This window comes from Vipera ursinii (assembly GCF_947247035.1).
Source record: "Vipera ursinii genome assembly, chromosome: 5".
In the NCBI taxonomy this organism is placed as follows: Eukaryota; Metazoa; Chordata; class Lepidosauria; order Squamata; family Viperidae; genus Vipera; species Vipera ursinii.
The window spans coordinates 84,541,675-84,564,848 of record NC_139518.1 but is presented as its reverse complement, the minus strand read 5'-3'; the positions used below and the strand labels follow the sequence as shown (position 1 = coordinate 84,564,848).

General features: G+C 40.1%; 1 protein-coding gene across 1 annotated transcript in view; it reads right to left on the bottom strand.

The window, feature by feature from the left end:
• The window catches only part of CTNNA3 (catenin alpha 3), a gene marked incomplete at its 5' end in the record, with an annotated part of 866,777 nt that overhangs the window by 796,231 nt on the left and 47,372 nt on the right, over positions 1–23,174 (bottom strand). Inside the window, one exon of the mRNA XM_083364633.1 lies at positions 20,793–20,959. Within this exon, the coding sequence (XP_083220759.1) occupies positions 20,793–20,959 (167 nt within the window). The remainder of the gene's footprint in view (positions 1–20,792; positions 20,960–23,174) is intronic.

Sequence of the window (23,174 nt, the reverse complement as noted above, 5' to 3'; positions counted from 1 at the left end):
CTCATGCATGTCACAGGCAGCCAAAATTCTGCCCTAACATAAAGGACCATATAGACCCTATCATTCCACTTTGGTTCCTTCTATCACCAAGAGAAGCAGAACAAACAACGGAAACTCCTTCCACATTTGTGTTCCATGAGGTGAAATTGGTAATGCCCGATTCCCCGTCCTCCCACCGTGTCAGAGTTGGAAGCCTGGAGCTGGCAGATTGTTTTCCCTTCAGTTATAGGTGGCTGCAATATTTTCTGGAAATCAAAATCATGGCGAAGTGAAATTGGGGGGGGGGGGGGCGGGCACGGAGATTTCTAAGTTGTCATTACTGCAAGGGAGAGACTGGAACCATATCAAAGATCATCCTGTGCTTTACAGGACCATTAGCTGGGTTCTGAGATGTCCACAGGAATTTTTTTAAAAAAATCGATATGTTGGCAGTGACCATGCAAATGAAGTCCTGTCCCTTTTTTTATATAAACTCTGTGTTTCATGTATGTGGTTGCAGACATCATCTTGACTTTTTTGACCTGCCTGTGGGTATTTCCCGCGTGGGCTCATACTCAATTTAAAAGGTTGACACTGATTTCCCATTCAAGCAGCATAGCAATGCACTTAGATCAGAGGTCTTCAAATTGGCCCTTTTATAACTTGTGGACTTCAACTCCCAGAATTCCTCAGCCAGCGTGTCTGGCTGAGGAATTCTGGGAGTTGAAGTTCACAAGTCATAAAAGGGCCAGGTTTAAAGACCCCTGACTTAGATCATCATCTCATGCTTACTTATGGGAACAAAACTCTACATGCCGTTAATTTTATTGATAGTGAAGTAAATAATGCCACAGAAACCTTCAACTACATGGCAGGTAATACCATGGATATTGCCCAAACCAACATTAACAATGAAAACCTATTTTAAGGGTGGACTCATTTTACTGAAATGTTTTCACTTGGATCTCTCCTCTCTGAATAACTCCATGACCCTTTTTATTAAAGACCAACATTATGCCAGAACTGATTATCAATAACAATGAAAGGTTGTTTTTCAGGTTAATCTTAGTTTGGGTCTTTTCTTTCCTATAGCTTTCATCTACTGTCATCCACTTGTTGGATTGGCAGAATTCAAAGCACAAATTCCAGAATTTCTCCGCATGATGTACCTGCTGGCATAACATAAACTCAGATGTTTCAAATCAGCAGGTGTTTAAAGGCAGAAAAGGGTTTTTTTAATAATAATTTTATTAAATTTTAAAATAGAAAGATTAAAAACTTAACAAAAAAAGAATAGAAAAGAAAAAGTAGAGAGAAATAGCGGATAGAAATGCAGCAAAATAAAAAAAATAGAAAGAAGCAGCAGTACAAAAAAAAGGGAATAACTTCCAACTTCTTTTATAGCACACATAAATAAATTTTACTTTCAACTCTTGCTCTATGGTTACAACATAACATCCATTTTCAAAACATAATTTATTAATATCGCCTAAATACATGCCCAAACTTATATATCATAATTTCACCTTTTTTTTTTGTTTTGAAAAAAAAAGTCCAAAAGGGGCTTCCAATTAGCATTAGAGTTAGTCAATATCTTTTCTTTAATCAAAGCCAACAGTTTTTCCATCTCGGTCATCTCCATCAGCTTCACCAATCATTCTTCCTTTGTAGATGATAATAAGTCTTTCTACCATTGGATATATAGATGTTCCCATGCCATTATCTTATGTAGGAACAGAATGCAATGCAATTTTTCCAAAGTTTTATCCATCAGCCATAGTACAAATGTCTCTGGTCTTGATTGTATATTGATATTCAAAATTTTCTGAATGAATACAGTATAAGCATTTGAGTTCCGAATGGCCTTTTTAACTATTCAAGGCAAGAAAGTTTTATCATAATATGTACACCTGGGTCAATCCTTAGAAAGAAGGCACTGGAATTTGTGTCTGGTCCAACGTTTCGGATTAAGGGGGAAGCGAAGTGTTCATGTTGCATTTGGGTCCAGCCTATTATGAGAACACAAACATTATGTAGTTCAGGGGTCTCTAAACTTGGCTACTTTCAGACTTCTGGACTTCAATTCCCAGAATTCCCTACTCAGCAATGCTGGCTGGGAAATTCTGGAGGGTTGAGGTCCACAAACCTTAAAGTTGCCAAATATAGAGATGCCTGATGTAGTTCAAGACCTAAGCCAGGGTTCCAGGGACTAATTTCAAAATGCACATGAATTAATTTGGGCCATTTAGTATCTCTTATCTCAGGGAACTTCAAACTTGGCAACTTTAAGACTTGTGGACTTCAACTCCCAGAATTCCTCAGCCAGCATTGCTGACTAGGGAATTCTGGGAATTGAAGTCCAGAAGTCTGAAAGTAGCTAAGTTTGAAGACCCCTGTCTTATCTCAACCGACTTCACAAAACTCTTTTGTAAATACAAAACTGACTAAACACCTCCATATAAACCAGTTGAGAAACAGTAGGGTTAAAATGCTAGAGTGGGACTACAGAGCCCCAAGTTAATCTTATCCTCAGTGTTTGGATTGCTGTCAGGGGAAAATGGAGGAGGGGCTTGAATTCTAGGAGAAACAGTAAAGGATGAATGTAATGCATGCCAAGACACTCCATGTTGTTGTTGTTAGTTGCGAAGTCATGTCCGACCCATCGCGACCCTATGGACAATGTTCCTCCAGGCCTTCCTGTCCTCTACCATCTTCTGGAGTCCATCTAAGCTCACACCTACTGCTTCAATGACTCCATCCAGCCACCTCATTCTCTGTCGTCCCCTTCTTCTATTGCCCTCAATCTTTCCCAGCATTAGGCTCTTCTCCAGTGAGTCCTTCCTTCTCATTAGGTATTCTCAATATTCAGGCTGAGTGGAGAATTAGAGGGGTTGATGTCCAAAAATCTAGCAGGCCTCCACGGTGGGAAGAGCAGGGCTTTTTTTCTCATAGAACGCTCAGAATGGCATTCCGGCACCTTTTTTTGCAAAAAAAGCTCCCTCTATCGCAGGGATAGGCAATCTTGGCTCTTATTTATGACTCGTGGACTTGAACTCCCAGAAATCCTGAGCCAGCCATGCTGAGGGGAAAGAGAGAGGTTTCCAAGCTGAGCCATGCTGGCTCAGAAATTCTGGGAGTTGAAGTCCTTGAGTCATAAAAGAGCCTGCACTAGAGGAGGACATTAAAATTATTTACAAGGTTACTTCTTTAGGAACTAAACTTTCAGAATCTAAAACAGCTAATTCAAAAAAAGACAAAATGAAAGAACCTCACATTTTTTAACTACTTCTGTCTTTTGGAAGGTAAAATTAGATAACAAAATAATCTATTTCCTATGTTAACATCTCTGCAATGAAATCAATAAAGGTAGTTGTTTGGCTGCCGACGATTGCTGGTCTGTTCAGATCATGCTCATGTGCTACCCAGAATGCACTACAGGGGCAAACTAGCTCTGCACTCAGAATGGCTAATGGCATTCTGCAGCATCATCTGGGGCTTTTCCCATCACCAGTGTCATCTTGTATTCATGCAAGTCCTGGACCGGTTGAATTTGTACTGCTGCTTGGTGGGATTCAGCTTGTTCGCACTGGTTCGATAGAACCAGTAGCTAAATTTTGTTGAGTTTGGACAACTGGCTGAACCCATGCTGCTTCCTGTGCGCTGTTCTAGGCCTGAGAGGCCTGGAGGAGGCCTCCCAGGCCTAGAACGGCTTGCTGGAAGTGCATGAATGTCACTTCCAGAAGTCCATTCTAGGCTCAGGCCTGCATCCATGCAGAGAACCAGTTATTCAGGTATTTGAATCCCACCACTGTGATTGAAACACCATTTTCCCTACTGAAATGGTACCCAGGGCTTTTTTTTCTCATAGAGCCCTCAGAACAGCATTCTGGCACCTTTTTTGCCAAAAAAAGCTCCCTCTATTGGCTTTCGAAAGCCTACTGCAGGGCTAGGCAATCTTGGCTCTTTTTTTTATGACTCGTGGACTTCAACTCCCAGAAATCCTGAGCCAGCCATGCTGAGGGGAAAGGGAGAGGTTTCCAATCTGAGCCATGGTGGCTCAGGAATTCTGGGAGTTGAAGTCCTTGAGTCATAAAAGAGACAAGGTTGCCTACCCTGCAGTAGAGGAGGACATTAAAATTATTTACAGCTAAAACAGCTAATTCAAAAAAGCCAACAGGAAAGAACCTTACATTTTTCATCTGCTTCTGTCTTTTTTTTTTTATTATTTATTTTAATCCCATTTATATCCCGCCCTTCTCCGAAGACTCAGGGCGGCTTACAAGCTTAGCAGTAGCCTTCATTCTATGTCTATGCCTGCTTATTAGGGCTTTCACACACACACCAAGCGGCATTATTACAAAGTCAGCTTAATTGCCCCCAACAATCTGGGTCCTTTTGGAAGGTAAAATTAGATAACAAAATAATCTATTTCCTATGTTAACATCTCTGCAATAAAATCAATAAAGGTAACAGGAAAGAAATGAGAAACATTTTTCTCAATGTAATATGTCTAATTTAGCTGATGCTAGAAAAAAATAGTATCTTTTGTACATACTCTTGAAAACTATTTTGAATCTAACCATCTATTACAACTAAACCACTTTAAATTAAACAATTCTTAAGAATGAAATATTCTTAATTTGGACTTTACTTTTACTGTTTGGAGTGTTGTGTGTTTTGAAAAATAGATAATTTAGAATCTAGTTATGTTGCACTTCAGTCTTTAAATAATTAACCTAGTATATACATAACAATATATGATGTTTTCCATGGTGAGCTTAACATCAATAACAACATTTATTAAAAAGGCTAAAATAATTTCTGGTGGTATTATCTGTACATTAAAATTTTGTTTAGTCACAATCTTTCACTGTGCAATGTTGCACAGGCAAGTTGTCTGCAGCAAAGGCAGGAACTTTGCACCCTCCCTGCTGCCCAACTACACCATCTCAACTAGGTAAGTAAGATATTATTTGCAAATAGGATGGCAATAAACAATTTAGGCTGCATTTACATCAGGGCTTTTCAACCTTTTCAGAAATTGTACCACTTTTAGGACATGACAATATTCAAGCACCACCAGTGCTTAACAAGGTGTCAAAAACTTGATGACTAAAAAAAGGGGGGTATTTTGGGTTTCATTGATTAGATTCATTTTTTGTTATAGAAATAGCTAGTTTATAATATTATAGAAAAACAAAAAGTTGAGGTTCAATGTTAATACTTCCTTCTACTTCTGTAACAGAGGAAGTCAGAAGTCAATGCCTTTTCTTTTTCTCTTCTCCCCCTCACTTTTTCCTTTTTCTCTCACCCTTCGCTCGCAAAAGCCCCCCCCACTCACTCATACTTTGCTCACAAAAGCCTCCAGTTGCTCTCCCCCACTCACTCCGTCTCTTTCAAAGGCCTTTTGCTCGCTCACTCACTTACTACCCCGTCACTTCCAAACGCCACTTGCTCGCTCACTCACTTACTGCATTTGGAAGCGACAGGGCAGTAAGTGAATGAGTGCCGTGCCGGAGGCCATCAGCTGTTTGGCGCCGAAGACCACTGCCATGAGGAACACAGCTCTGGATCGGGGTTCAGAGCAGCTTCGGGTGGGGGCTCAAAATGGGCCACGGCGTGGCAACTGTGGGCAGGGGAATCCCCACGGCATGTGGCTCCGAGCCGCAGGGGCAGGGGTGCAAAGGACAGGCGGCGACACCGTAGCAAGACACCGGCATCACTCCCAGTGACAGCACCTCTGAGTTCCGGCACCTTTTTTTTAGGAAAAAAGCACTGGGGAAGAGTACTGTAAAGATGGCTTATATACTGTAAGCTGAAAAGCAGGATTCATCTTTAATCATTGTTTTCTCCACCTAACAAAAAAATAAGCTTCAAAATAAATGTTTGATTTTATGGTACAGTGCTTCATGAATTTATTTTTCCCTCCCCACCTTTAAAAATTATGCAGCACCCCAAAAGAGCTTTTGTTTATATGGATTATATTTATTGATATCTGCTGCATTAAAAATAAAAATGATGCATTCTCTGCTACTACCCCTTCTCAGAATTGTTTGATGGGATTTTAATATTGCATTATTTTTCAACATAGGCTGGCAAATAAATTTGATTTTCTGAGCAGCTGAGAGCGTCTTGGAGGATCCCCAAAACACCTCACATCACACCTTCAGAAACACTGGTCTAGCAAAATATTTTTCCACTTTTAGTACATATTGTTCTAGCCATATCTGCACAAGCACAACACAGTACAGTGTCCTCCTTCAAGATGCTGTATAATGCAACAGTCAGATCTCAGGGAATCTGCTCTTCCTTCTGCCAATGCTCTGATGAACTGTCAAAACCTACATATTAATTCATGCTATTTTATTATTTATTTATTACATTTTTATCCTGCCTTAATTACTTTATAAGTAACTCAGTGTGGCAAATATACCCCCTATTTTTCATACAACAACAGCCCTGTGAGGTGGGTTGGACTGAGAGAGAGTGACTGGCCCAAAATCACCCAATCAGCTCTCATGCCTAAGATGAGACTAGAACTCAGTCTTCTGCTTTCTAGGCCAATATCTAGATCACTATACTAAACTGGCTCTCAAAATACGGCCAGCCCAGAGGGGACAATCCCACAATCCCCTATCTCTCCTGGGCATTTGAAAGAAATACCATCCCAGCAAGATTCTCCCATATCAAAGAGAGTATTAATTAACTCATTTATACTTTCCTCTCCCTCACATAAGTAGCACCCTAGCCGAATCTGGGAATGAGGTGAGGTGAAGCAGTGAGCAGCTTGAGAGGGGCTTTTTTCACATTTAACAACAAAGGATGATCTGGAACCCTACCTACTCTCTGCGGCAGCATGTCTCAACTTTAAGATATGTGGACTTCAATTCCCAGAAGTCCATGCAACTTAAAGTAGCCAAGATTGAGGAACACTGCTCTGGGGCAGTATGGATTTCCTTAAGAATTTTATGGGTAAAACCTCTTGGGCATAATGCTGTGAACTTGTCCTCTGATCCTATAGCTAATCTGTGTCAACCCCTCAAGATAGTCTAGACGGGAAACCAAAACCCTAAATACTAACGCTACCTCTTTTTAAAGTTTACAGGTTGCAATTTAAAAAAAAAGATCCTGAAAGTCTGAAAGCCCTTCTCCCCTCCTTTACTTTTATTTTGCAGAAAACTAGGGAGGGTCCCTTCTTTTCTGAGACACTTTCTGAGACTGAGGAAGCATGCCTGGCTGAGGAGTTCTGTGAGTTGAAGTCCACAAGTCTTAAAGTTGCCATATTTTGAGACCCCTGATTGAGAAATCGTGGGTGCTCCATCACTGGAAATTTTCAAGAAGAGACTGGACAATCACCTGTCTGAGATGGTATATAGGTTCCCCTGCTTGAGCAGAGGGCTAGACTAGAAGACCTCCAAGGTCCCTTCCAGCTCTATTCTACAATTCTACAATTCTATTCTGTTACTCCTGTCTCCCAAGAGTATTCTCACAGCCCCTTATAGTATGTAGTAAACAAAATCTCAGAAAACTACCGGTATTACCACCCTTGGCTAAATTATCCTCTTCCACCAAATACTTTTTTAATAGCACAGAAGAGCTGAAGGATCATCTGGTCTCCTACTTTCCCTCTGTAGTCTACTGCCATTGTGTACCTAAGAGGGTTGGGAATGAAGTAACTAAAAACATCTGTTTTCATTGGGTGAGTTTATCTTCGAAAGAAAAAATAATTATAAGCTTAAGAACCTAAAAGAATTTGAAATAAACAGCAAAAAGCTAAATACAATTTTGATCTAGTAAAGTTAAAAATGGATTAAGAGTTCAAATAAATTGCTAACATTAACTTTTGCCATAAGCTATTGGAATTAATTATAAAAATAGCTTCTTGTGGGAAACATACTTATGTTGGCTATCTTGATTATTGCTGGAAGACATATATATATGTAGGACAGGAGTGTCAAACTGCTGGCCCGTGGGCCGGATGCATCACATGGAAGCCACGCCCACCCCATTGCCAGCAATGGCAAAACAGTCCCGATATGTTGCACAATGTCACGTGACATCGTGAGTTTGACATGTCTGATGTAGGAAATGATCAGGCTGAGCCCAAGTGAGGGGGGTCAAAAGCATCGTCAATCTCGAGTCCAGGGGTCTTCAAACTCAGCAAATTTAAGACTTGTGGACTTCAACTCCCAGAATTCCTCAGCCAGCTTGCCTGGCTGGCTGAGGAATTCTGGGAGTTGAAGTTCAGAAGTCTTAAAAGTTGCCATGTTTGAAGACCCCTGCTCAAGTCCCTTCACACTCACAAGAGATCTAAGTCTAGCCAACCTTGAATTCCATTGACTCTTATCTACAGCCAATTTGCTTTCCTTTGCTTTGACCATTGGTAGTTCAGATTCTTGTAGAAATCTTAAGCTTGCAATAAACCTTGATTGAACTGCGTGTGTTTCCTGATTTTCCTGCTTGACACATAATGCTTGATCAAAACTTTATTTTTAATACAAATGTCGAATTGGAAAGACTTGAGAGTGTTGACTATGGAAAAAGTGAGAGGTTGTTATTTATATCCTCTGTTGAGAATATAACAGAAAAATAAATGCCCAATAAAAAAGAATATTCTGAATTCTAGTGGACTGAAGTTGATGGAGAAGAAAATTACTGTGAATGGCAGTAAACTGTGATGTTTCAGTAGAAAATGGAGCTTGCAATGAAAATAAAAGTATTGGTTATATGACTATTAAAGCAAAAATTAAATTCCCAGCATCAAGCTAGTCTAGGCAGCCTGGAATAAATTGTATGCATAAATTGTATGCACCACTGTAGGCTGTCATTGGTCCTTATCTGATGCATTTTCTGTCTTATCAAACAATTGTTGCATAACAGTCAAAACACAGAGTTTCTCAATCTTAGCAGCTTTAAGAGGGGTGGAGCATGCTGGCTGGGGAATTCTGGGAGTTGAAATCTGCCCCTCTTAAAACTGCCAAGGTTGAGAAATAATGTAATGGGATGCCAGAAATGTATTACAGATTCATGAAGATTTTTAACAATTCTAATTCTTTCAATATTACATTTTTTATTAAACCCCCAGGGTTAGCAGAACAGGAAGAGTATCTTCCAAATGAATAAAACCAACCAAATTAATCAACTGCTGGCACATGACTAGGGGGCCTTGATGCAACAAGATAGCAATCTTTCAAGGGAACAGTATTGTGCCAACAATCCCAAATCCTTATTTCAGAAAATTGCCTGGAATGCCAGTTACAAAGTGAAGAAAAACCATCAAATACACCACTCACAAAAAATTCAGGCAGCCCCTCCAACAAAAAATGATTTTGTAAAACTTACAAAATAATTCCTTTGATCAGGATAGGGAGCAGTGGGAATATTCTATCAAGAAGCATCCATATTGTACTATTTTTTTTAGAACCAATGCTTCTGTTGAAATAATAAATCACTATTGCTACCGTGCTTTTGACAGTAATAATCACCAATCTTAAGTAATTGTGTGGGCTCTCAGTGTTTCTAAACTGCTTTCAGTTCCTTTATTATTTAGATTGTTAGAAAATATAGAAATCATTGAAAGCATTCAATATTTTACCATGTTGTAAAATCTTTCAGAAATAAGAATACACCAAAGAATAGCACAATCTTCCCCCCCCCCCCCCCCGTTTTCTAAAAATATAGCATAGGCGGCAGGGAACCCTCTATTTTATGTGCGTTATTGTGCGGGTATTCTTCTAGAGCAGGAGTATCAAACTGCCGGCCCGCGGGCCAGATGCATCATCTGGAAGCCACGCCTACCCCATTCCCGGCAATGGCAAAGCACTCCCGATATGTCTTGCAACGTCACATGACTTCGCGGGTTTGACATGTCTGTTCTAGAGTATGTTAGACCGCTATGTAATATTCTCCTACAGAGCCCGGCGTATTTCTGAGCTCTGTTGTGTGTAAAGAATTGTGTGCATGTGTTTATGTATTATGTTTTTGTCTGCTTCTGCGTGGATTGGGTGTTTTCTGGTGCTCAAGCATTCTTATTTCATCTTCCAAAAGCACTTTTTATATTATTGTACTTAATAGAAAACAGCTAAGGCTTCCAGAGTAACTGTAGCATGTAGTGTTGAATCACCACCAAGCTCTAGTAGCATCTTAGTTAGTGCCATCCAAGACCAAACTGTAATATAATTGAAATCTCTAATGAGTTCTAACTTAGCTTTTTTTTTTCTGTGTCTCCCTCCAGGGTCTTTAACTTTCATGATTATATTTCAGAAGTGCCCTGCAGCAACTGAAATATTCCTAACTGCTGTCCTGATTCCACCCACCCACCCACCCAAAAAAAAAACAAAGCATTTGATTTTTAGCAGTGTTTCACAGAAACCCTGGACGCCAAGACCCATTTTTGTGGTATCTCTCTCAGAATGTTTGCTAGTGCTCATCAATTAAAAAGACAATATATTTTATATGTCCCTGTAAAGCTTTCCCTGAAGTGTGTTCTAATACAATAGCAACACCAATATATTATAGCACTTCTTCACAAAGATCTTAGCTGGAAGACCTGTCATTAATCATTGGAGAAAAAATGAGGAGCTTCTGTGCTTCCCAGATCCACGGCTCAGAGGTTTTGCAATTTTCATAGGATAAAATGGAAGGTTTGATCACTGAACCAAAATTAATTTTAAAGGTTATGTTGTTCACTACAAAATGAAACTGCTGATCAAGGAAGAGATTGGGTAAATGTCTAAAATGTGCGGACAAAAGAACCAAATCCTTAAATGGGTTTTAGCAAACTATTTATCTTCTTTGATATCCAACACATATCCAGTCGGGTCTGGAAAATGCAACGCATGAAATCATAGTTAGTATATAGGATATGCATATGATTTAAAAGATTATTAAAGATTATACCACACAGTTTTTGCAAATAAGTTAATTCATCAGCAAATTTAGGGGGGTGGGGAATGGTATAACTTAGCTTCCCTGCCAAATTGAGATTTTCATATCCAAGCACTGTTTCTCTCCAACTGATTGCCTAGAAAGTGACATGAGTTGTTAAATTTTATTTGTTTCCAACTTTGCATAGTATAAATCTAAATTTTATCAAAACTCAGCTAAATAGTAATCATTCTGTCAGCCAAGCCTGATATTAATCTAGAGTAAGTAAAACTATAGGTACTTTACACATGGATCTCTTAACTATGGTTTATTGAAGAAACCACAATTAGTTGGATTTACACAACAGAAAGCCATAAAGAGCCTTGGTGGAACAGTGGGCTAATGCCTCCTTAAGTAACACCAGTTGCCTGCAATTAGTGCAGGTTCGAGTCCCACCAGGCTCAAGGTTGACTCAGCCTTCCATCCTTCCGAGGTAGGTAAAATGAGGACCCAGATTGTTGGGGCCAATAAGCTGACTTTGTAATAATGCCGCTTGGGGGTGTGTGAAAGCCCTAACAAGCAGGCATATACATAGAATGAAGGCTACTGCTAAAGCTTGTAAGCCGCCCTGAGTCTTCGGAGAAGGGCGGGATATAAATGTAATAAAAATAAAATAAATAAAATAAAAATTTCTAGGACTTCTGGTTTTGCGCAGTAGTGACCGGTCATGGGCTTGCAGATTCTCCGCACCCCCCACGGCTAATTTCGCCCTGCTGAGGACCCTAAATGGGTCTAAGTTGCCCTGGAGAGGCAACAATAATAATAAACCTTTATTGTCAAAGTACAACATGTGTACATTGAGATTAGCTGAGCCTCCCCCTGTGCTCTCTCCCCCCAACACACAGTGACAACAAACCCTCCATCCCACCACACTATGTGAACCAACTACACCACACACCGGCCTCCCAAGTCAAAGAAAGAAGGGTCCTCCAGCAATTCTGGAATGGCAGTGGCCATTGCGTTTGACTTGGGGAAAGCCTTCTAACCCGACAGGAGAAAGGCTGGCCGTATTGCATCGACCAGCCGAAGCTACTAGCAACCGAAGTCCGAAAGCAATAACCAGCACAACTGTGAACAGTGTGCTTGAAATTGAGTGAGGAATTCGATCTTCTCCTTTCCATTCTACATTTAATTTCCTGGAAAAGATCCCCAAGAAGCAAAATACCTTCAAAAGGGAAGGAGGGGGATTCCTGCCCCACCTTTATATTAATGGAAGCGGCAAATGAATCTTTTTATCGAGGATCAAAATATATGAAATTGAAAAACAAATAGTTGCTGACACCTAGTGGTGGACAAAGACTATGACAGCTATGACTTTAATATAAGACTTGGCAAAACCTGAGAAAAGCTAATCTGTGTTTGTGACCTTTAAAGTTTTAACAACAAAGAAGAGCTGTGACAAGAAAAAACAGACAATAATCTGTAAAAGTGTGGGATGGTTCATATGGAACAATAGAGTTAAATTTTTTAATGAAATTAATTTTTGAGAAAATCTTAACCACTAATAATACCTAAAATTTGGTGGGAGAAACAAATTAAAATAAGGACTGTAACAGGATCTATGATAAGGCAACCAGAATGATTGGATAGAAAAGAAATATTATATTGATGTGATTATTATTTTTAGGAATATTGGGGAAAATATATATTTAATTATCTATCAAAACAATAAGAATTGTATTAACTCAAAGTTTGAAAAAGAGGATATTTTGGGAAAAGAGGAAATCAACTAAAACCATTATGTGGATTATGGATTATAGAAATCAATTGTTTATGATTGTTTTACAAATGTAACCCAGACAACATACTGTTCACTAATTATTGTGATTTATGTTTTTTTAAAAAATCAATAAAATATATTACAAAAAAGAAAAAATTCTATATTATCTAAATGTACCCCAAATTACCTTATAATCTAGTGCAATGTATAAATTTCAAATTGTTTTGGGGTCAATGGGATGAATTATGTCACATACAATATTCACTGATTGATGATTATGTGCAATTAAGTTGCTATCAACTCTTAGTAACCATAAATTCTCCTCCCTGAAGATCCATATCTAACCTGGTCTTCAAATTGCCGCTATAATTGGGTCCATACATCTCTTTCCTTCCATCTTTCATAATATTAGGCTCTTCTCCAGTCAGCTAGGTATTTGCATACTATATTCAAAAAAGGATAATTTGAACTTGATCATTTGATCCAATAATTTATTTTCTTGACTGTCCATGGTATTCAATCCAATCAATCAATCAATCAGAATAGAGCTGGAAGGGACCTTGGAGGTCTTCTAGTCTAACCCCTGATCAAGCAGGAGAGTCTGTACCATTTCAGACTCCTTGATTAGTTTCCATTAATTGTTTCTTATCTTGCCTTCTGGTGCTTTGGAAAACAGGTCGAGCCCCTCTTCTTTGTGGCAACCCCTCAAATACTGGAATATTGCTATCATGTTACCCCTAGTCCTCCTTTTCTCTAGATTGGCCGTACCCAATTCCTGCAACTGTTCTTCATATGTTTTTGTCTCCAGGCCCTTAAACATCTTAGTTGCTCTTCTTTTCACTTTTTCCAAAGTCTCAACTTCTTTTTTGCAATGTGGTGAGCAAAACTTAATGCAATATTCCAGGTGTGGCCTTACTAAGGATTTATAAAGCCGCACTAATACTTCACGTGATTCTGGCTTCCGGTTTGCATGCGCGGCGCTTTCAGACACTCAGGGGAGAGCTCCCTCCCTGCCGTCCAATCCTTCTTCATTGGAGAACCCTGAAAAGGGTCAAAAGTCACCCTGGAGGGGCAACCACCGCAAGGAGACCCTCCTGTGATCGTGGAAGGGTGGCAACCCTCTGCTTGAATCTGGAGCAGCGCCTTTTGGTCCAAAGAAGTGACCGGCCATCAACATGACCAATCATTAAGCCGCTCCCTGCCAAAAGCCAAAAGCACCATCTAGCACAGGGGTCGGCAACCTAAAAAAGAAAAAGAGCCACTGGGAACCGGTTCCATCACAAATTAAAAAAAGAGGGAGCCGCGTGCTTGTGTCCATGCACGCGCATGCGCAAAAAGGTTTTTTGCGCATGCGCAGACGCACGCGGCTGCCATTTTTTTAAAAATGAGATGGAACCGGTTCCCGGTTGCCCGACGGCGACGGCCCGTCTGCAAAGCTGCCGCTTTCGGCAGCTTTGCAGACGGGCCGTGGCAGCTTCCTCAAAGAGCGGCGCCCCTGCCCATTCCGAGAGGTGCGCGCGCACCTCTCCGAACGACCGGAGTTGCGCGCGCACCTCCCCAAACCTTTGGGGAGGTGCGCGCGTACCTCCCCAAAGGTTTGGGGAGGTGCGCGCGCAACTCCGGTCGTTCGGAGAGGTGCGCACGCACCTCTCGGAATGGGCAGGGGCGCCGCTCTTTGAGGAAGTTGCCGCGGCCCGTCTGCTAAGCTGCCGCTTTCGGCAGCTTCACAGACGGGCCGCGGCAGCTTCCTGAAAGAGCGGCACCGCTGCCCATTCGCGCGGAGGTACGCGCGCACCTCTCCAAAGGTTTGGGGAGGTGCGCGCGCACCTCCGCCCATTCGGGGAGGTGCGCGTGCACCTCTCCAAACGGGCGGTGCCACTCTCCATTTGGAGAGGTGCGCGCGCACCACTGCCCGTTGGAAGAGGTGCGCGCGCACCGGGCGGCTGGGAGCCGCAAGAGACAGCTCAAAGAGCCGCATGCGGCTCCGGAGCCGCAGGTTGCCGACCTGTGATCTAGCACAATGAAGCAATCTGGAGGATCTGGGTGAGACCTTTCCTTTTCTATCCCCCTAACTGCCTGCATGTGGACCTTTTCTGAAAACTTTCTCCCCCCACCTTTTTCTGAGAAAACGGCTTCTGTATACCTGGGGGATCAACATGTTAAGCCTTAAAGCGTTGAAGGAAAAAAACCCAGCTGACTAAACAAAGAAACTAAATAATCTCATTCCTACTTATTAAAAAACTCCTATTTTTGTGGGGATCTACTACCCTATTTTCTGTTTAAGATGTGAACTAAGGAAAAAAGAATGGACTAACTATACAAAAGCTTTATATTAATTTGGAAAAAAAGAACTTTACAACTATTCTATATCAGACATGTCAAACACAAGGCCCGGGGACCAGATCCGGCCCGTGAAGTGGTTTCATGTGGCCCGCGAAGCCATCCTGGAAACAGTGAGAGAACAGCCCCCACTGCCTTGGCCCTGGCCCAGAGACCCTCCTCCTGCCAGAGACCCTCAGATCTGTCCCACTCCTGCCCAGACCCCCATAGGCACCCTTGATGCAAACAATGTAGAGCTGGCCATGCCCACCCAGTAGGCCACGCCCACCCAGGCCACACCCACCTGGCCCCGAGGGCAACCGCAATGCTGATGCGGCCCTCAATGAAATTGAGTTTGACACCCCTGTTCTATATGCTACTGATGACATTCTGTAGCTAAACATGGAATTGCAAGTAAACCTTTTGCTTATTTTGAGAGCGGAGACCTGTCCTTGATATTATCTTTAAAGACAAGTGTGGGAACATCTGGCACTGAAAACAACTTTTAGAAACATTGGAGGTGGAAAATTACTGACTCTTATTAAAATAGCCTCCATGGAAGACTTAGCTGTAAACACTAACAAAATGGATGATTATATCCCACCATTTAACTACAAATTGATATTAGACACAATTTTGGGTATAACTGAACAAATTAAAGCCAAATTGCATGATAAACCTGACATCTCAAAGACACTAAACCAAACTTTGACCTTAAATGATGAACTGACAACCCAAAAACAAATAGAAGTGGAAATCAATACTAAAATAGGAGACTTCAAAGAGCAACAAATGCAGCCTATAGAGAATTTCAAAGTCCAAACTCCAACTTTATCTACAAAACTTACAATTCAAAAAACAACAATACCCAAAGAAAGCAACATTAAGAGTGAAGATATCAAAGGCCTCCAAATACAGTATGTTAAGGATTCAGCTAATCAAATGATAACAACATTAGCTACTACTTACTACCTAACCCAGATGGAAATGGAACAAGAAAAAGATCAGACTGAATTAATGACAATCATATCACATCAAACATTAAAAACTGAGCTATTAAAGCAAATTTCAATGATTATAAAGGGGATACTAGCTTGGCAAAACTGTCATTTGGATGGTCTCCATGGATTCAAATAAGAGGTGGAGGAAGAAAGGGAGACACATTGGAGAACTTAAAGGCACTAAGATGGAAGCCTGATTGGCACAAAAAGAAGGCAAGAGTTAGATTTAAAGACTTAGACTTGTCTCTCTTTTTGGGGATTTGTAAAGACAGAACTTAAAAAAATTCTTTTGATGGACTAAGGGGAATCTTAAAAAAATATAAACTGATTCTATATTTAGGTTTTAGATTCTTAAAGGAAAACAAAACTAAGCTTTTAGAATAAAACTTTGAATTATCCAATAGAATTTAGAATCTTATAATAGAAGATAGTATTTTATTAAGTGTTGAATTGTTAAGACAATTTTTTTTAATAATTGGTGATGTGTTAAGATGAAAATTAGACTTTACTGTTAAATCATAAGAATGATTTGTAATGAACAATGTAAGTTTTGTAGACAAGAGAATTATTCTTTACTGAAATAGGGAATTGTAGGTTACCCAAAAAGTAAGCTCTTTTCTGCATATTATAGGCTACCTTAGAGTATTTTTATTGCAATTAGGTAAAAAAACAGGATTTTGATATGTATTAGTCTAACTATATTGAAAACTTTATTAATTGACTAGCTCATAACTAGAAATGAATTAACTTAATTACTTTGACTATGTGAAAATTAAGGGAATCAGAGAGGGAAATTTTATTGATGCAACCTGAACTATGTACAAACAACTTGTTATTTGCTACTTATGACTACCCAACCACCATATTGCTTCACAAATATATGTATATACCCCAACCCCTACCCTTAACCTTTCCTTTACCCTATTCCAAATCCCCATTCCCCTACCTTCCTTGTTAACCCTATAAAACTAATTTTAAAAATTCAAAAAAAAATCTTCACGTGATTCTCAGGAGTCTTCTCCAACACCAACCCTCAAAATCATCAATACTGTTTCTATCCTGCTTCTTCCAAGTCCAACTTTTGCTTCCATAGAATGTCATAGAGAATACCACTGCTTGCACTATTTTGATTGTATAAGTAACATACAGTATTACCTAGGCCAGGGATAGACAACCTTGGCTCTTTATTGACTCATGGACTTCAACTACCAGAATTCCTGAGCCAGCATTGGTAGTTGAAGTCTATGAGTCATAAAAGAGCCAAGGTTGCCTACCCCTGACCTAGGCATATTACTGAGGAAGGAGTAGGAATTCTTAGAGAGGTTGCTTTATCTATTTACAACTTACATTACTACAATTGCAGGCTCCAACTGCTGCCATGTTAGTTTAGTAAATGTCTGTTCAAAAATGAAGTTAATGTATTAAAATGTGTTTGAATATGTATGCATATGCATAACATTTAAACAAACACACACTTTGGTCTCCAGCCTGCAAATTCTCTTTTCCCCAATTTCAGAGCTCATTGCTTTCTGCTTTTTCAGAAATTAACTCTTGTGGTGTCACAAGATTTCCTCATTTATCTTTCATTTCCTTGAGCTAACAAAACTGTGCCACTCTTGACATTCCTTGGATGACGTAGGTCAGGAGTCTTCAAACCTGGCTGGCTGAGGAATTCTGGGGGTTGAAGTCCACAAGTCTTAAAGTTGCCAAATTTGAAGACCCCTGACATAGGTGAACTCTGTCCACCAATGTATGGTCTAGAACTCTCCCCCAGTTAGAAGTAGAGCATAGTGAGACTGGGGTTTCCAGGTACCTGAGCAGGACACACACAAAAATGAAAAGAGGACCAATGGGGTGGAAATGGCATCTGTGAAAAACTGTACAGTAAAAAATCCTGCCAAAAATGTGCTTTTATGCCTACATTCATATAAAACTTTTTTTTACATAATCAGAAAGACTGCTGTTTCAGCTGAAACACTTTTTCAACAAATCATTATTTTCAAGAACATTTGATAGTGATAATACAGAACTGATGAGGCACTTTTCAAATTTCATCATAGAAACCTATTGACGGATCATGTGCTCTACAGACTCCAGTGATCAAAGATTTGAAGGGCCTGGTTTGAAGCCGACTGGTGGAATCAGGAAATAAATTAAATAGCATAAATCTAAACTATCAAGTCTATCAGCAGAAGATGGAAAGAAAGAAGCAGATAATTTACAAGGTCACAGTACACAAAAGTTGGAATGACTGCAGTTGCGAAGACAGACCAATTTTTAAAAAAGATACTCAAAAAGTCAAACATTATTTGATTTTAAAACTATGCCTGTCAGATGGAGGATGCCTATTATTTCACAACCATAGGTGAGACCTAAGTAGATTTTATCTGGTAGGTGCATAGCAGTGCTAATCTTCTAAAAGAACCACCTAAAATGGAATCTGGAGGGGGAAATATAGAACACTTAGGGGAAACACATCAGGAGGATGTGTTGGTGAGTACCTCATATACTTTGTGAATGAATACAGTGCTACAGTGATCAGATAAAATGTTAATGTTGGTTAGCCTTTTGAGACTATTCATAAAAACAGCAGCTTAAGTGACTATTCACTTACTATAGGACTACCATCCTATGCTCAGGTCCTCTTATGAGCTGCATCTCCAGGTGCAACAGCTGGTTGACTCAAAAGGCTGCTAAAGAAGTTCTATTCTTGAAAATGTGGTTGAGGAACAATCAACTCATTCAGGACTGTTACTGTTTGTAGCCAATACTGCCAGTCTATGAAATGCTGACCTGGCACAAAGTGTGCAGCAGCAAGCAAAAAAGCTAATACAATCCTGGATTGTATGATCTGTGGCAGAGAATCAAGATCATGCGAGGTACTAGTACCGCTTTATAAAGCCCTAGTAAGACCACACCTGGAATACTGCAGCCAATTTTGGTCACTATATCACAAAAAAGATATTGAGAGTCTGGAAAAAATTCAGAGAAGAGCAACTAAGATGATCAAAGGCCTGGAGACCAAAACATATGAAGAACAGCTGCGGAACTTGGGTTTCGCCAGTCTAAAGAAAAGAAGAAATAGGGGAGACATGATAGCAGTATTCCAGTATCTGAGGGGCTGCCACAAAGAAGAGGGGGGGAAGGTTGTTCACCAGAGCACCAGAGGGAAGGACGAGAAACAATGGTTTGGAAGCTGATCAAAGAGAGAAGCAATCTGGAATTAAAGAGAAACTTCCTGACAGTGAGGACAATCAACCAGTGGAACAGCTTACCCCTAGAAATCGTGGGCACTCCATCGCTGGAAATTTTTAAAAAGAGACCGGACAATCACCTGTCTGAGATAGTAGGTTCTCCTCCATGAGCAGGGAACTGGACTAGAAGACCTCCAAGGTCCCTTCCAGCTCTATTCTATTCTATTCTATTCTATTCTATTCTATTCTATTCTATTCTATTCTATTCTATTCTATTCTATGTATTTGGTTATTTAATTCATACACAAATTTATATACCTCCAATTGCAGGGACTCTGGGAGATTTAAAGAACAAAACCATAAACAAATAAAACAACTGTGTCACAAATCAAGCCCATTAAAATATAAACATCAAAACAGGATCATCCGCAGGAGGGGGCAAAAACAGCAAGTGTCACAGTGCAAACTCTGGCCCTTTTGAACATGAATACATGTATTCAAAAGGAGTGAGGATTGCACTGCAATGTTCCAGTCACCATCTTGTTGATTTTGACAGGAACACACCATGCGAATATCACTGCTATAAAATCACATGATAAAATCAAATGGAATGCTCCTGTATAAATACATAGCACAAGCACTTATATTTATATACCACTTCATAGTGCATTACAACACTCTCTGAGCAGTTTACAGGTCAGCATATTGCCCCCAACAATCTGGGCCCTCATTTTACTGAACTCGAAAGGATGGAAGGTTTGAGCCAGTCAGGATCGAACTCCTGGCAGTGGGCAGATTGGAACAGTTTGATCTTAAACCTCAAAGACTAGAGGAATGCCTCTTAAGGACTTGAGGTCTTAAATGCACTACTTCTTCCTGATGAAGGCCACCAACGCACTATTAGCTATTAACTATTAGTCTAGGTGTTTCATCTTTAACCAATATATTTCAATTATTGTGGGGGAGGGGGGAATGGAATGAGTGATAGAAAGACAGGGGGATTCTAAATTATTATCTGGATCTCCCACACTTTTCAGAGGGACAATCAAGAGCATCCTGTTGTACAGCATCACAGTGTGGTTTACAGGTATCAGTTCTTCAGACAGGAAGGTGGTGCAAAGAGTGGTGAGGATGGCTGAAAAGTTTATTGGCAGTTCCCTCCCAACCAGGACACAGCACATAAGCGTTGTTTGAGCAGGGTCCGCAAGATTGTCTAGGACACTACACATCCTCTTCATGACCTGTTTCCCTTGTTACCTTCTGGGAGGAGGGGGCTTAGTGGTATCCGAAGCAGAACATCCAGTTTCAATCATAGTTTTGTTCCATACAGTATTAACCTTGTGAACTCTAAAGCTTCCTTCTTCCGTTATGTATTCAAGATGGTCAGTGGTTAATATTTATATGTTACTTATATGTAAGGGTGTAGATCTATACATCTGTTGTATATAGTATGTTTAAATGTGTGTTATGTATGTGTACACTTTGAGAGCAAGTAAATAAATTTTATTTTTAATGTGTGCCATTGTGCCTACAGTAAAAAATGACAGTAAAGGTTATTTACCTAACTATCTAACAGTTATTTATAGATGACCCATATAGAATGTAAGAAACTTGTGAAATATAGTACATTTGCTGATCATGGTGGCTACTCACTGTGGTGAGATGTTGCAGCAGGTATGAAACATCAATCATATCGGCCAGAATAAGAAGTCTTGTAACGGCAGTCAGGAGAGCACGTGCTATTTGCACAACAGCCTCTCTTTTGGATAAACTACAAGGATCGTCAGTGAATGCTTTTGCTGTTATCTTTAAAGCTTCACCTGCAAAATAAAAATATAAGTGAGGTGTCATTCAAATGCCCATTATAAATTGTCAAAGGCAGGCCATTTATACCAAGGGTATCAAACTGCTGGCTGACAGGCTGGATGTGTCATGGCAAAACCTCGCCCACCCCATTGCCGGCAATGGAAAAAAAGTCATGATATGTCATGACATGTCATGTGATGTTGCGAGTTTGACACCCCTGATCTATCCAGAGTTATACCAGTTGATTTACAACTTACCATTACAGATAAATCCTGTAATTTAGAGCAAATTTGGTCATTACTTTATTTATTCCTTCCTTGGTAAAATAGATGAACAGGGGCCCAAAACTAACTGAAATCATCTTATTTCCCAACAACAGTATGTGCTCGACCTTCTCGCATTTCACTCTTAACAGTGCTTTCAGCTAATAAAATAACATTTGAAAACTCTTCAATATTTGGTTATTTCCATATTGTCGCCTTTTATGTGTCTTGGCTTATTGAGAAAAGCCTCATGAGTTTCTCTCAGGATGCTTCAAAATGGGTTTCTTAGCTTGTAAGGTAATCCCTAGAGCCCAGTTCCTAGCTTGCTAAAAAAAACATGTTCTGAACATGCTAGGAGTAAACCTAGACATAGGGTGCATTTTTAGCATGCTGACCAAAATGTACTTACACTGACCACTACTACACTTGTCTTTAGTAGGGGATAATGTATGTGACATGGTTTAAATAGATGCTGTTATTGGTCAGAGCAATGGAAGTACCAAAAGTCAACATCTATGACCCCATATAATTATGACCTATGGCTTTTGGAAGATTAGGTCATATATTGGAAGAAGGGTTAATGGTAAAGTGAATGAAGGAACGAAGGAAACCAAAGAGAGAGAAAAATGATACATATGGAAAAGCTCTGACTGGACTGTCTTATCCGAGGGACCTTGACTTGTATAATGTTCTAGGTGTGTAAATCTGAAAAGTGATATTTTATAAGCAATTATAACAATAAAATGGCAATAATTATTATCCAAGGAAGAACTGACCTGAGGATCAAAAATTCTGCATACTAAATCAGGAGGTATTCACATATAACCAATAATATTGTCACCTCTGTCACCCCAGATTAATTTCCCTTCAATATTCAGAGCATCTAATCCAAGAAATCAAATTTCATAGTCAGGTGGACCAATCTTCACTTTCCATACTTAATTACCTTTTTATCTGAATGATGCAGCAGCCTTAGGTACCATGGTTTGTAGGTTAAGAAGTGCAAATTATATCATAATGGGATTAGAGAGTTTCATCAGTGGGAGTATGTCTGGCATTAAAATTATCAGCTATGATCAATTTTGAATTTGGCTTGGCCATCAGTTCCAGAAGGTCATCCTCAAGCATGTCCCAGCTGCCAAGTTGGTTTAAGTAGTCTCCCAACTTAAAGAGCCTGTTCAAAATATGGAGGGCATATAGGAAATGCTATCAACCTTCAAAAAATGACTAGTTCTGCTGATAAGGCACAAGGAAACACTTTGGACCTCACTGATTCAACCACGAATATTTTTTTGCAAAAGCAAGATTCATTTAAGCTTCAGATAGGCCAGGTAACACAATAAACCACACATCTGTCTGGAACTCTATAAATAGTCTTTGAGTTACAACCATTCATTCAGCGACTGTTCAAATTTACAACAGCACTGAATGAGTGATACTTATGATTAATTCTCACAGTTATGGCTGGGGAAATACCCCTGAAGTCACATTTGGGCACTTGGCAACCGGCTCACACATATGAGGATTGAAGTATCCCACAGACGCCATTTGCAACCTTCCCTGGCAGCATCCCACAAGCAAAGTTTTTGGGGAAAGTGCCAGAAAAGCTTGCAAGTCACTCCTATCAGTCATTCTCGCCATTTTTCCCCTGAGGAGTCCTGCTATGGAGTACAAGATCTCTTCACCTCTGTAGCACACACCTGTCCACAGCACCCCCTTTACTCTCACTGGCTCAAGCATGCTCCCTAGCACACACCTGTGACACCCCCCCACCAATAAGTACCCATACACCCTCTGCCTGGGACTCCTGCCTCATCCTGGTTAATAAGGTATGTGGTTCTGGGATTACAACAGCTGGGAACTCTCAAGATTGCCATCACTAAGTACCTTGGTCACATGACATCAGGTTTTATGATGGGATCGCTTAGCAACAGCAATCCCGGTCCCAATTTCCATCATGACACAA